Source organism: Bombina bombina, chromosome 7, assembly GCF_027579735.1.
Source record: "Bombina bombina isolate aBomBom1 chromosome 7, aBomBom1.pri, whole genome shotgun sequence".
Classification (NCBI taxonomy): Eukaryota; Metazoa; Chordata; class Amphibia; order Anura; family Bombinatoridae; genus Bombina; species Bombina bombina.
The window spans coordinates 278,864,205-278,878,707 of record NC_069505.1 but is presented as its reverse complement, the minus strand read 5'-3'; the positions used below and the strand labels follow the sequence as shown (position 1 = coordinate 278,878,707).

At 39.7% G+C, this 14,503-nt stretch overlaps 1 protein-coding gene across 1 annotated transcript in view; it reads left to right on the top strand.

Moving 5' to 3' along the window:
* Positions 1-14,503, top strand: part of GRM7 (glutamate metabotropic receptor 7) — a 759,363-nt gene that overhangs the window by 516,289 nt on the left and 228,571 nt on the right. The window contains exon 8 of the mRNA XM_053689364.1: positions 9,572-10,504. Within this exon, the coding sequence (XP_053545339.1) occupies positions 9,572-10,504 (933 nt within the window). The remainder of the gene's footprint in view (positions 1-9,571; positions 10,505-14,503) is intronic.

Here is a 14,503-nt window from a genome sequence, read left to right as displayed (position 1 = left end):
TAGGAATAATTTATTTAATGATAGTGTAGTGTTAGGTGTAATTGTAACTTAGGTTAGTTTTTATTTTACAGGTAAATTTGTCTTTATTTTATCTAGGTAGCTATTAAATAGTTAATAACTATTTAATAGCTATTGTACCTAGTTAAAATAAATTTAAATTTGCCTGTAAAATAAAAATAAATCCTAAAATAGCTACAATATAATTATTAGTAATATTGTAGCTATCTTAGGGTTTATTTTATAGGTAAGTATTTAGTTTTAAATAGGAATAATTAAATTAATAAGAGTAATATTTATTTAGATTTATTTAATTAATATTTAAGTTAGGGGGGGTGTTAGGGTTAGTGTTAGACTTAGGTTTAGGGGTTAATCATTTTTTTATAGGTTGCGGCGGTATGGGGGGGCAGGATAGGGTTTAATTAGTTTAATATAGATGGCGACGGTATAGGGGGGGCAGGATAGGGGTTAATAACTTTATTATAGATGGCGACGGTGTAGGGGGGCAGATTAGTGGTTAATAAGTTTAATATAGGTGGCGGCGGGGTCCGGGAGCGGCGGTTTAGGGGTTAAACAATTTATTTAGTTGCGTTGGGGTCCGGGATCCGCAGGATAGGGGTTAATAACTTTATTATAGGTGGCGGCGGTATAGGGGGGCAGGATAGGTGTTAATAGGTATTATGTAGGTGGCGGCGGGGTCCGGGAGCGGCGGTTTAGGGGTTAATATATTTATTTAGTTGCGGCGGGGTCCGGGATCCGCAGGATAGGGGTTAATAACTTTATTATAGGTGGCGGCGGTATAGGGGGGGGGGCAGGGTAGGGGTTAATAGGTATTACGTAGGTGGCGGAGGGGTCCGGGTGTGGCGGTTTAGGGGTTAATACATTTATTATAGTTGCGGTGGGGTCTAGGAGTGGCGGTTTAGGGGTTAATAACTTTATTTAGTTGTGGGGGGCTCCGGGGCGGCGGTATAGGGGGAAGAACAGTATAGTATAGTGTGAGTGCTTAGTAACAGCTTATCAATAAAGCTGTAAAAAAGCCGAAGAGCAGCGAGATCGGATGAGTGATAACTATCACAGTCCGCTGCTCATAAACCCGTACTTGGTGCGCAGCTTTTTGACAGCTTTTTTGATAACTTTGGCGAACGTATTCAGGTCCATGGCGGCAATGGTAGGCGAGCTTAGGCGAGCGTATTGGTTCCGGCGAAGGCAGGTACGTACAGAGCTTGATAACTAGAGGCCCTGGTGTGATCCCGCTGGAGGAGCAGAAGTCCCCGGGACTCTCTCATGACCCAACCGGGCCCAAAGCTGCATCTCCACACATCCAAAGTCCAGAAGAGGGTTACCTACCATCTTCCTGCGGAATTCCTCATCATAATCCCGCCAGGCTCCATCACGATAATTTTCCGCAATGATTTCCATATTCTCCATATATTCTAATATGGCTAAACTGATCTGGCCATTTTTCTAAAAAACAAGAAGCTTAAAACCTGAAACAACGTCGCCATTTGTGGAACGTGTCAGGGCACTGGTATTTCTTTGGCCCGGTCCCATCTTCGGCTCTCTCCTTCTGCGCCGAACCGTCTTAGTCTTAAGATGTTAGTGCAAATCGTAAGATGACCAAGATCGTGTATCGCCGTGGAGTGCCACCTTGCGGTTAGCAGGTCCACGTACCTCACTGACTCTAGATCTGGGTTGGGATGCCCTATCAGACTTCTCAGAGGTAACAGGTTCTGAAGATCTTTGCAACCCCTTCCTAGCAGATTTTCTTTCCTCTGTCAACCACCTGAGCATTTTGTACATGCGCTTATGACAGGAAACCCCTGAACCCCACTGAAACTGAGGAATCACCAGTTTGCAACCCCGTCCTAGGCGGTATTGCCACCACTCCCAAAGTCGATGGACGCTCATCCTCCGACACCATGGAATCTGCACCGCTCTCTGTTTCTCTTTCCTTGCCACTTCCGGAATCGCCAGTAGTCGCCATGTCGCTATCCTGAAAAACAGAATGCAAGAGAGGAGTACCATGCAGGGGAAGTTCAGCTCTCCCCTTCCCCCTGCTCTCACAATGCTCCCCCCCCCCTTAGGCACTCTGGGACCACATGGGCGTTTACCACGCCCCTCACACACATGCACACTCTGCTCTTCCTCAGAAAAATCTTCAATATCCTCGCTAAAGTGTACTGACTTAGGGGCCTGGGCAGGGGCCTTCTTGCGACTTCTAGTTGGCGCTAATTCCATATCTAAACTATGAAATTGTGATGGGTTACCCTGCCTAGCAACCGACCTAGTAACTACCTTCCTAGCAGTGGACGGCGCCGCGGTCGCGCCCTGCGGCCTACTATGGATATCAGCGCAGTTTATCCCATCCATGCTGCCAACGTCCGTGGTGATCGCCACGCCCGTGGAGTCAGAATCCACGTTATCACCACTCATTCCACACATATTGGGCCTATTAGGTGTTGCGGCACCTTTATTTTTGCCCGCTGAGGCCTTAACCCCTAACCGCACGTTAGCTGTTTTATTATCCCCTTTATCCTGATAATCTGAACTGACTTCCGCTCCATATGGCCTTTGATAACTCACAACTTTCCCCCTTGCTGCTCCGTTGCCCCCTTTCTCTATTGTCTTATACCCCCGAGCACCCTGAGCACTGCTAGCTACCTCCCCTAAAGGCCTAACCCCCGGAGCCAAAGTTCCCCCCCGCGGCACTCCTTTCTTACCTGCGGAGCCGCGTGGGGAACTTGATGCGGTCCTCTTCACGGCCGGGCGTCGAATGGAGGAACCGGAAGTGACGTCACCGGAAGTACCGCCGCTGGAGGCCCCGAGACCGGAAGTTGACGCGGAGAAGGCCGAAGCCACCGGAGGAGCCTGCGCAATACCCATCCCCGGACTATAGACCACGTGGGACCCACCTGGAGAACCGGACATCGCCGACGCCACCATCTGGTAGAGGGACACCGCCGCTGCAATGGACTCTTGGGACAAGGCCGCGGAAGGCCCAGGTAAGGCCAAGGCGCTCCCACTATACCCACCAACTATATAAGGGACATTATAGTGCCACGAGGGGCCTGGAGTGACCGGGGAAGGTCCTGCAAAATTCAGTGAGGAACCGGGAGGGCCGGGATTGACCGGGCAAGGACCTACAAAATTCAGGGAAGAAACGGGAGGGCTGGGATTGACCTTGGGAGGGCCCACAAAATTCCCTGGTACACCGGGAGGTACACTGCGTGGACCGGTGGCCAAACCGGAAGGGCCGGCCACTGCATCGCAGCGCGAAGGCCTTACATAGGTCGCATGGACAACCGGCTCAGACGCCACATCTGAGGGACCTACAGCAACATCCCATCCACCCTCCTGAGAAATTGCCTCTAACAGGGCCTGATCAGAAATCTCAGGCACAGTCATAGTACTACCACCCTCACTAGCATCACCCTGGGGAGGGACATAGGAAGGAGAAAATAAAGGGGTTCGACCCACCGTTTCAGGGGATGGTGCAATCAATTCAGCTTCATCACTCTCCTCCACGACTTCTCTCTCTGTAGGTTCCTCCCTAGCCTCCATGATTCGCTTTGGAGGTACTTTAGATCTCCTTGAACGTTTCATGTGAAAACTTTGAAGAAACCAGCAGAAAGAGGACTTGTGCTTCCTGTACAGGGCTTAAAAAGGTAAGCTGGAACCCCTCCTCTCTATATGCAACATTGTTTCAAACACACAACAGAGCACTCCCACTCCTCCGTCTTGGCCTTAACCCTTATGTGCATTCCAGGCAATTTGCCTTACATTTCCTTTTCAGAGACTGATTTCTGCTTGTGAAAGTGCAACACACTAAGATCTGATTTTGCACAGCTCTTAGTTTGTTGAACTTTCAATAGAAGAAATCCGTCCCGAAAAAAAACCTTAATGCCGTGAGCGACCTCCTATGTCTACATTCGGATCTTAATGAAAGATCCAAATGCTCATCCCTAGTGATCACTGAAAAAACACACTGACAATATCGTCTGAAGTTTAAGAATAATTTTCTGCCAAAAACAATCGCAAGATTGTAATTTTAAACATAGGGATCAATTTATGAAGCAGCAAATGCTGCTCCCGACCCACTCCACTTCAGGTCCGTCTGAAGCAGAAGTTAAGAAGCAGCGGTCGTAAGATCGCTGCTCCTTAACTCATCTGCCACCTCTGAGGCGGCGGACAGCAATCAGCCCAATTGGATACGATCGGGATGATTGACACCCCCTGCTAGTGGCCGATTGGCCATGAATCTGCAGGGGGTGGCATTGCACAACGAGTTCACTAGAAATTTGTGTGCAATGATAAATGCCGACAGCGTATGCTGTCTGCATTTATCGATGTGCGGCGAACATGATCCGGCCCCATAAAATGTTTGTCCTAACAAGTAAAGAGCCGGGTAAAATAATTAGGAAAAATATGTACAAGACATGTTATATGTGTTTTACAAATTGAGGGAAAATACTTATTTATATGTGTAGTATATATAAAAACAAACAGTCGGTTTGATGTACTTGATTGATGCTCTCTGGAGTATTAGTCTAAAAAAAACTATAAATTCGGATTCAGAGAAGAAAGATATTTAAAGGACAGAGTCGCTTGTCCTTTGGGGGTTTTAAAAGGTGAAGAAAGAAGAATTTTTTCTGCTCTGGTCTGGGAGAAGCTCTGGTCTTATAGATGAAAAAAAACTTTTGATCTGATAGGAAAATGCAAGATAGAGATGGAAATTTAAGATGTGCAAAATAGTCAACTTTTAATAATGACAGTTTAGAAAATCTACTTGTAAATTCATGTTAGATTTAGCCTGGGGGTCTGTTGCTTTGCTTTGTAGAGTTTAAAGGGCCATTCAAATTATTTTTTATATGCATTTTATATACAAGCGATCAAGCCTTGCTCTGCAAAAGATGAAAAATATCGAATAAAATCACACTTTAAAGGAGCATTAAACCCAATTTTCATGATTTAGAAAGAGCATGCACTTTTAAACTTTCCAATTTACTTCTATTATCTAATTTGCTTCATTCTCTTGATATCCTTTTGATGCAAAGCATATTTAGATAGGCTCAGTAGCTGCTGATTGGTGGCTGCACATAGATACCTTTTGTGATTGGCTCACCCATGTGCATTGCTATTTCTTCAACAAAGATATCTAAAGATTGCATCAAATCATTTACTAGAAGTAAACTGGAATGTTGTTTAAAATGGTATTCTCTATCTAAATCATGACAGAATTTTTTGGGGTTTCATGTCCCTTTAATACTGTAATCATCAACAATATGTTATTTATTAAATTAAATGGGCACTAAATGACTCCTGCTTTTTTGTAAAAAATTGTGTTTTGTCCAACGCTCCCTAGAGAGACCAAAAAAAAAATAAAAAAAAATTCTATAAAAATAGATGTGCTATGTTGAATAAAAGATAAAAGTAACTCTAGAGTCCCCAGCTCACGAGAGCGCACTTCCATAGGCGCCTATGGGAGCCTCGTTATAATGTAAAGGCACTTTTCAGTGCTGATTTTTTTTTCTAACACCCCACTCCCACCAAAAACTTCCTAGTGCAGTGGTTTTATTTTTTTAAAAATGCTACTTTTTTATTTTTTAAATTAAAAACTAAAATGCTCTCTAATAAGAGGGAATTTGTGGCAGCGCTATACGGATTCCACAGCGCTATTATTTTTATCGGTTATTTGTAGAGCGCCAACAGATTCTGCAGTGCTATACAGACACTTGTAGAAAATTAATTAGAGATATTGGGGCATATTTATCAAGCTCCAAATGGAGCTTGATGCCCCGTGTTTCTGGCGAGCCTGCAGACTCGCCAGAAACAGCAGTTATGAAGCAGCGGTCACAAAGACCGCTGCTCCATAACCTGTCCGCCTGCTCTGAGCAGGCGGACAGACATCGCCGGAAATCAACCCGATCAAGTACGATCGGGTTGATTGACACCCCCCTGCTGGCGGCCTTTTGGCTACGAGTCTGCAGGGGGTGGCGTTGCACCAGCAGCTCTTGTGAGCTGCTGGTGCAATGCTGAATACGGCGAGTGTATTGCTCACGGTATTCAGCAAGGTCTGTCGGACCTGATCCGCACTGTCGGATCATGTCCGACAGACCTTGATATATTTGGTCCCTTATATGTAGTTAGTTTTCGGAGCACTAACTGCTACCACAAGTTCACGGTAGCAATAACCAGCCACTTGTAATGGCTGGTTAATTATTGTGCACCTGCAAATGGACAACTTTGCGCGTTTGCGGGAGCGCAATAATTTAGCGCTCCACTTGTAATCTAGTCCAATATGTGAATGTAACATAGCAGAAATACACAAAAAAAATGTGTCACATTATTAACAGGCATAACGGCTATTTTACCTGCTATTTACTACTACATTTTTGAGGCATAAAGTTATAAGAGCTATTTACAAAATAGACTATATACATAGTACATAATTGTGAATGGTCAATATAACATAATATAAATGAAGATGAAAATAATATTAAAGCGTGAACTCACTAATCATATTTATAAATGGACTTTCCTTGGACATATATGAAGCTTTTTCGCAATTGGTATTGGAATTATAAAGGTGTCTCCAGGATTTTCTGAACAGGGGGGCACTTTTATGGGCGGTACTGCGACGGGATTGGGCAGTCTATGGACAGATGGACAGGTCAGGCATGTCATGGGCAGGGTCAGAGCATGCTGTGGGCGGGTTCAAGCAGAAGTTTAGGGAAACTCTGCAAATAAGGGTAAATCATAGTTGGCACATGGGGGCAGCCATAATGCTGGGGGCTGTCTAGTGCTCCCCTGCCCCTCCCCCAGTCTCCACTGCCCGTAGGTCTAGCAGTTTCATATCAACAAATGTAGGCTGGTATAAAAAAATCAAAATAACATTGCACTTAGTTTCATGCTTGCAAAATTAGAATCAAGTGCAAGGTAAATTACAGTAAAAACAGTTTAATTTGATTTTTGACAAGAGCCATATATGCAAAGCCTCCAATGACAAGCCAACTTCCAGTAGTGCACCAATCAGAGACTTGTACCTCATGCAGACTCCCAGAGCCAGTCTTTAATATAAAATGTTTTGCAACACGATTAAAGTATTTTTTATTTTACTTTATACTAGAACAACATTTAAATGTATTTCTATTATCTAATATGTGTTGTTCTCTTGATATCCTTAGTTTAAAAGTAGGGTTGCACCGATACTAGTATCGGTATCGGTGCCGATACCAAGTATTTGCATGAGTACTTGTACTCATGCAAATGCACCGATACTTAAACCGATACCTGCACTTCCTACCCATACTCAAACTGCATGTTCCCATTTCATTTTAAGCTGTAGTGGAGACTCAACTAAAAATGGTTCACTTCTGTTCTTCCAATACAAATTGCTGTTGTATTGTATTATTGTAAGAGAGATCACTGTACCTTGTTCAGACAGACCCCTGAAGTACTGGGTAGTTAATAAACTGAAATTTCAAGCTCTGGCTAAAATGGCCCAAAATGATCTTTCTGCCCCATGCAGTAGTGCTGAAAATGAGACTGTTCAGCTTAGCATCAAACAACATTACTGATAGCAGAAACAGACGTATAGCTGAACATACAGAGATGCTTCTGTTCCTTAAAAAGAACTTGCTACTAACTTTTAAAAAATTATTATAATTGCTAGATTGCCTGTTATACTGCTAGTTCTTCTCTTGCACAAATATGCTCAAAACATACTGTACTCTGAGGAACATCCTTAGCTTATATAATTGCAGGAAGAGTGTTCATAGAAAAAATTTAGTTAAATCCTATGAACACACATCTTACAATAATAGGACTAGATTTAGATTACATTTGATATGTAAGCTTTACCAATGCTCTGTTCACATTTCCAACTCAATAGACTTTAATAGAGTTGCACATGCAATGAGCATTGGTAAAGCTTACCAGTCAAATGTAAGCTAGCCCATAGTGTTGTTCCCCATGTTTAAACAGTGCACTGGTATATTTTTTACTGCATTGCACTTTTGGTTGGTTGTGATATTACATTTGTTATTTATTGTTGTTATTATGAATATATTTAAAAGTAATATTTTTATTTATAAACGTGTTCTGTGAAATTTCTTTGGGCTTTTAGAACTTTGTGACAACAAGTAAACAAAACTGTTTTATTATTTCATAATATCTTTTGAGTTACAGTTCTTCATAATTATAAAGAAGCTATCTTAAATAATTAGCCTGTATTGTGCTTGGGACACTGTCACATGACATTAAAAAAGTATCGGTAATTGGTATCGGGGAGTATTTAAAAAAAAGTATTGGTACTTGTACTCGGTCTTAAAAAAATGGTATCGGTGCAACCCTATTTAAAAGGATACCTGGGTAGGCTCAGGAGCTGCTAATTGGTGGCACACATATATGCTTCATGTTATTGGCTCACCCAATACATTCAGCTAGCTTCCAGTAGTGCATTGTTGTTTATTCAACAAAGGATACCAAGAGAATGAAGTAAATTAGACAATAGACGTAAATGGGAAAGTTGTTTAAAAATGTATGTTCTATCCAAATCATGAAAGAAAATGTTGACATTTTCTGTCCTTTTAAAATATTTTGGGAAACATTAACTTTTTTTTTATTCATAAAAGCATAGGACGATTTTCATTTTTTGAACAAGGAATAATTTCAGCTTGATATCTGCCTTTACAAACAGTGCACATATAACTTTTATAGTATTATAGTTCATTCTTTCAGCTATGAAAGATTATTTAATTTATTTTTTATTTATTTTCATATCACTTTTTAATATTTGTTCATTTATAATATTTCATTTTACAATTCTCATTAATGGTGTATTAAATCTAACCACGAAATAGCTCAATGAGTCATTAAATGGTGATCTTTTTTTTTAATCATTATGTATATAGCAGTAATGTCTTAATGACTATATTATACGTTACAATAATCTGTGGTGACCCACAGGGTCCTATAATGTAAATTGTTTAATTCTGCATTATACACAATATAATTTGTCAAGCCAGCTTATAAAATGATGTTAAATTTGCACATATCATTAACTGTTTTGTGGTTGCCATACTAGCATAATATTATATGAGCAGTTTTAAATTAATATGTAAAAATTACAGAGCAAAATATGTTTCCTGCCCAGTGGAGTGAAATATTGAGCCAGGAATATCTGATCAATAGTTATTTTTCTAAATAAAGAAAGAGTGTGAAAAAATACATATCTGTAATGATTCTGAATTTGGTAGTCAACCAAATTTATTAGAAATGGCACTTTTTTGTACAGTGGTACCCACAATATTTTTCAGCATATTAGAAACAGCTGCATACAAGAGGCAGCAAACTTTGACAATATAGTATTAATAATTCCCTCCCCATTTTGTTAAAAACGTGATGCCATTATATATAGTTTTGAGGAAGTATGGGAATTTTTAATATGTGTTCATACAAACATATCAGGAATTTAGTCAATTAATACTGCACATCTGCATTTAGAGGCGTAATAAAATATGATCTGTTTTGATCAATATCCAAGTCTCCTGTCACCTGTCTTGTTCTTTCCTAGATTGAGGACATGCAATGGTCTAAGGGAATTGGAGAGATTCCACCATCAGTCTGCAGCTTGCCTTGTAAGGTCGGAGAAAGGAGGAAAATGACAAAGGTGATGCCATGCTGTTGGCAATGTGAGCTCTGTGATGGGTACAAATACCTGCTGAATGAGTTTACCTGCTATCCCTGTGATCATGGCATGAGGCCCAATCCAAACCGGACAGGTTGTGACCCTATACCCATTGTCAAGTTGGAGTGGCATTCACCATGGGCCGTCATACCTGTATTCCTGGCCATGCTTGGAATCATCGCAACCATCTTTGTCATGGCCACATTTATACGATACAATGACACCCCTATAGTCCGTGCATCAGGCAGAGAGCTCAGCTATGTTTTGTTAACTGGAATCTTTTTCTGCTACATTATCACCTTCCTTATGATAGCCAAGCCCGACACAGGTGTGTGTTCTTTCCGTCGTATCTTCCTTGGGTTGGGTATGTGCATTAGCTATGCTGCTCTCTTAACTAAAACCAACAGGATTTACAGGATCTTTGAACAGGGTAAAAAATCAGTGACTGCACCTCGGCTTATAAGCCCAACCTCACAACTGGCCATTACTTCTAGCTTGATATCTGTTCAACTTCTGGGAGTTTTTATTTGGTTTGGTGTCAATCCACCAAACATCTTTATTGACTACGGGCAGGAGATAACCCCTCCAGAACAGGCCAGGGGTGTCCTAAAGTGCGACATTACGGATCTACAAATAATTTGTTCCTTGGGATACAGCATCCTTCTTATGGTGACTTGCACTGTATATGCCATCAAAACAAGAGGTGTGCCAGAGAACTTCAATGAAGCCAAGCCCATAGGGTTTACTATGTACACCACCTGTATAGTCTGGCTAGCATTTATTCCTATATTTTTTGGAACCTCACAGTCAGCAGAAAAAGTAAGTAACAAAATTTAATAAATACATTGTTTTTTTATTTGGAAATATATTATGGTAGGGCTTGACAAATTCGGTGAGCCAGGGAGCCAGGACACCTAGAATCTTACCCCTGGCTCCTAATTGTTTATGTTATTTGCATATATCAACAGCCATGATTGGCTACTAAACTCTATAGCTGTTTTTTTATTTTTGTCTGGCTCCTAAATTTGGTATAAAGTTATTAATCACTGTATTATGGGAATATAATTGTGCTGCTATAGCTTCATTTTAAATGAGAATTCTTAAATATGTGTGGGAAAAGAGATGTTCATAATATCTGAATATAGTTTTAGAATAAAACCTGTATGTCATTTTTCATGATTCAGGTAGAGCAAAATATCCAGTTTGTTTTGGTAGAAAATGTACTTCTATTTTCAGATATAATTAGTTCTCTTAGTACCCTTTGTTGAGTATACCTAGATAGGTAAGTGTACGAGTGTGCATGTGTCTTGAGAACTATATGTATAACATTGCTACACTCTTGCAAGCATTGCTGCCAGACAATGCTTAAAGGGGTATGAATAAAAAATATTTTTGTGATTCAGACAGAGCATGCCCTTTTAAAAAAAGTTTCTAGATTACTTCTATTATCCCATTTGCTTTATTCCCATTGTATTCTTTGTTGAAGAGATACCTAGGTAGGCATCTGGAGCACTAAACTGCAGGTAATAGTGCTGCCACCTAGTGTTCTGACAAATTGATAGCATTCTTGCAAAACTGCTTCAGAAATGGGCCAGCTCCTAAAAATATGTCCCTGCTGTTTAACAAAAGATACCAAGATAGCAGAGAAAAATTGATACTATAAGTAAATTAGAAAGTTGATTAAAATCGCATGCACTATCTGAATCATGAAAGAAACATTTTGGGTTTCCTATCCCTATAAGACACATTGATTTTCTTGAGCCTACCTAGGTATGCACTTAACAAAGTATGCTTAGAGAATGAAATAAATGTGACCGTAGAAGCAAATTGTATAGTTTCATTTTGACTTTTATATTCAATGCTTCATGTTTTTAATGGCTTCTTCTGGATATTTACTTTACTTTGAGGACAACTGATTTGATCTTGGAGTGTGCATAGTTGTTGGCTGGTACATACACACCATGGACTCACATACACAACATTTTTTTTTTTTTTATTCTGAGAGAGGAAATTATTTTAAACAACTTTCCATTTACATTATTTTTCTAATTTTCTTTGTTCCTTTTGATATCTTTTGTTGGAAAGCATACTTAGGTAGGTTCAGGGACTTGGAGCTAGTTGCTGATTGGTGACTGCATGTATATGACTGTGGTCTTTGACTGTCTGGTGTGTTCAGCTAGCTCCCAGAAGTGCATTGTTGTTGCTTCAACAAAGGATAACAAGAGGATGAAGCAAAATTGATAATAGAAGTCAATTGGAACGTTGTTTACAAATGTATACTCTAACTGAATCATGAAATATTTTTTTTTAGGTCATGCCCCTTTAAATACACATAGGTGCTGGCATTTGTTAACAATAATATACTGCAAAGTAGAACAGACACATAGACGATATTTTTATTGAGAAATGGCGTATCAAGTCACAATGATTTCACCGACAAGTGTACAATAGATATATGTGGCACAAGCAATTCAATCAATAGCTCATTTATTTATTTTATTCTAGTGACTTTTTTTTTATTACATATGTATCTTTATTGACACAAGAAAGGCAATGAGAGTCAAACACAATTGTCATAGCAGAAATGTATCATATTTTAATGGGTAACTTCTTTTTATATTATAAAAACTAACAAAATGTAGCTACCTACCATGGAACTCCTCCTATGTATGACTGAAATCAAATCTGTAGTCGTTACCTCATATGCCACTTTTGGACGTCCAAGCATATGTAGGTATCAATATTGTAAACGGAAAACTTCCTCCTAAAAACACATTTTGTTCAAATACAGTTTTTTATATATAAAATCAAGTCCTGGTGAGTGCACGGCATACTTTGTCAGTATATATATATATATATATATATATATATACACACATACATATATATATACACACAAGTCCTGGTGAGTGCACTGCATACTTTGTCAGCCTATACATATATATATATATATATATATATATATATATATATATATATTTATACATATATATTAAGAGGTGCCTATACTTTGTGTTGAGATCTCCCAATGCTTTAATTACAAACCATTGAAGAGCATTGCTTAATTTCTCTAAAACACCTCCTGACTTCATACAAAAATTGTGTCGCTTTGCCCATACTCTCTAGACAGGCCACAAAGCAAAATCTGTAACCTAGGTTTCAAAATGCTGCAAACTGCCTAAAGTTATTTGATTTATAGCATTTGCGGGTTAAACACTTTTTTTACCATCTTGTGTTACCTGTGTTGTTTTTTTGTCAATCTCACATTGTCAGTCCCTCATTTCACATTTGAACAAACACAATAATTTTGTGGTTTCATTAAAATAATAAACAGATCACACTTTAAAATAGGAAAGAGCTATGTGCATACAGATAATTCATTATGATCTGAATGGGGAAAAGGCAGCAGAATTTGGCTCTTTTTGTAAAAGTGCAACACACTAAGATCTGCGCAAATCCAGATGAAGAAAAAGGGCCCGATTATAAGTGGAGTGCAAAATATCGCTTCCGAGAAAACTATATTTGTGCTCCACTTTTGTTATTTTTCAGCGTGCATTGGTCCGACCTCTGATTCATTTTCTGAGCGCTAATTGCTACCATGAGCTCGCGGTAGCAATAACCAGCTACTTGTAATGGCTGGTTATTTATCGCATGCCCACAAATGGGCAAATTTGCCAATTTGCAGGCATGCGATAAATTAGCACTCCATTTGTAATCTAGAGCTAAATCTGACTCCAAAAAAATAGACGAAGACCGCTAGTGGTCGCCTTCTTCCGCATTCAGATCATAACAAATTATCTGAATACATACACTTAATAGGAAACATGTTGACAAATAAATTATGATAATCAGAAAATCTGATTATTACTGCAATTAAGAGTTTAGATGTTATTTTAAAACCAATAATACAAATTGAACACAAAATTAACAGAAAGGGATAATCCGACTCATCACAAATTGAGCTTGTTAGGAGACATTACAACACACAACACAGCAATCAATAATAATTGAAAGGTTAATAAGAAGGTTGTCCTTTCTCATTGGCTAATTAATCTTTCTTTCGCATTCATATCTCCCAACATTTCCCAGATCCATTACTGGACTGGAAGAATTAGACTGAGACAGGAAGATCCATGAGTGTACTTGTTTAAAGGGTGGAGTTGGCCATGCAGGTCAGTGGGTGTGGTAGGTAGGTTGAGTTGGGTGTTCCTTTTGTATGATCAGTGAGGTAAAGTCCAGAACCCAGGACATTTATAAAGCAGGAGGTGCCAGGGCAGGGGCAGAGCTAATCCTCATGTAGCAAAGCCAGATCATTTAGAATTTTTACGGATGTTACTCGGGCAAACTAACAAATTGAAACAGATATAATTTGCATAGACTGGAATACTGTTAGTAAGAGAGACACAATATGGAACTATGATTTTGGACAGAAGACTCTGAGATATTGGAATCTGGGCCAATGTTGTTTGATTTAGCACTTTGTGAGTTATGCTTTCTATGAGGCAGCTAGTCTTAACAAAATCATTTTTATGCTTTCACTACCTTTTCAGGTTCACAGCAGCGTTAAATTCCCTTCCGTTGAATTTACTGTGCATTGCAGCTTCTTTTTCATCATGTGACAGATTATTGTATAATGATCCAGGAGACCAGGGCAGGCTCTGCACACTGCGTCAGTGTATAATTTAATAGGGTGTTAGGAGAACCTTCCTATTATGTGATAAAAGGTTCTCAGAATTGAACGTCAGACAATTTGCCGCCGAGAGATATATTATTGCCACACACAGCTCCAATGCTTTCATCGTTTTGTCCATTAGCACC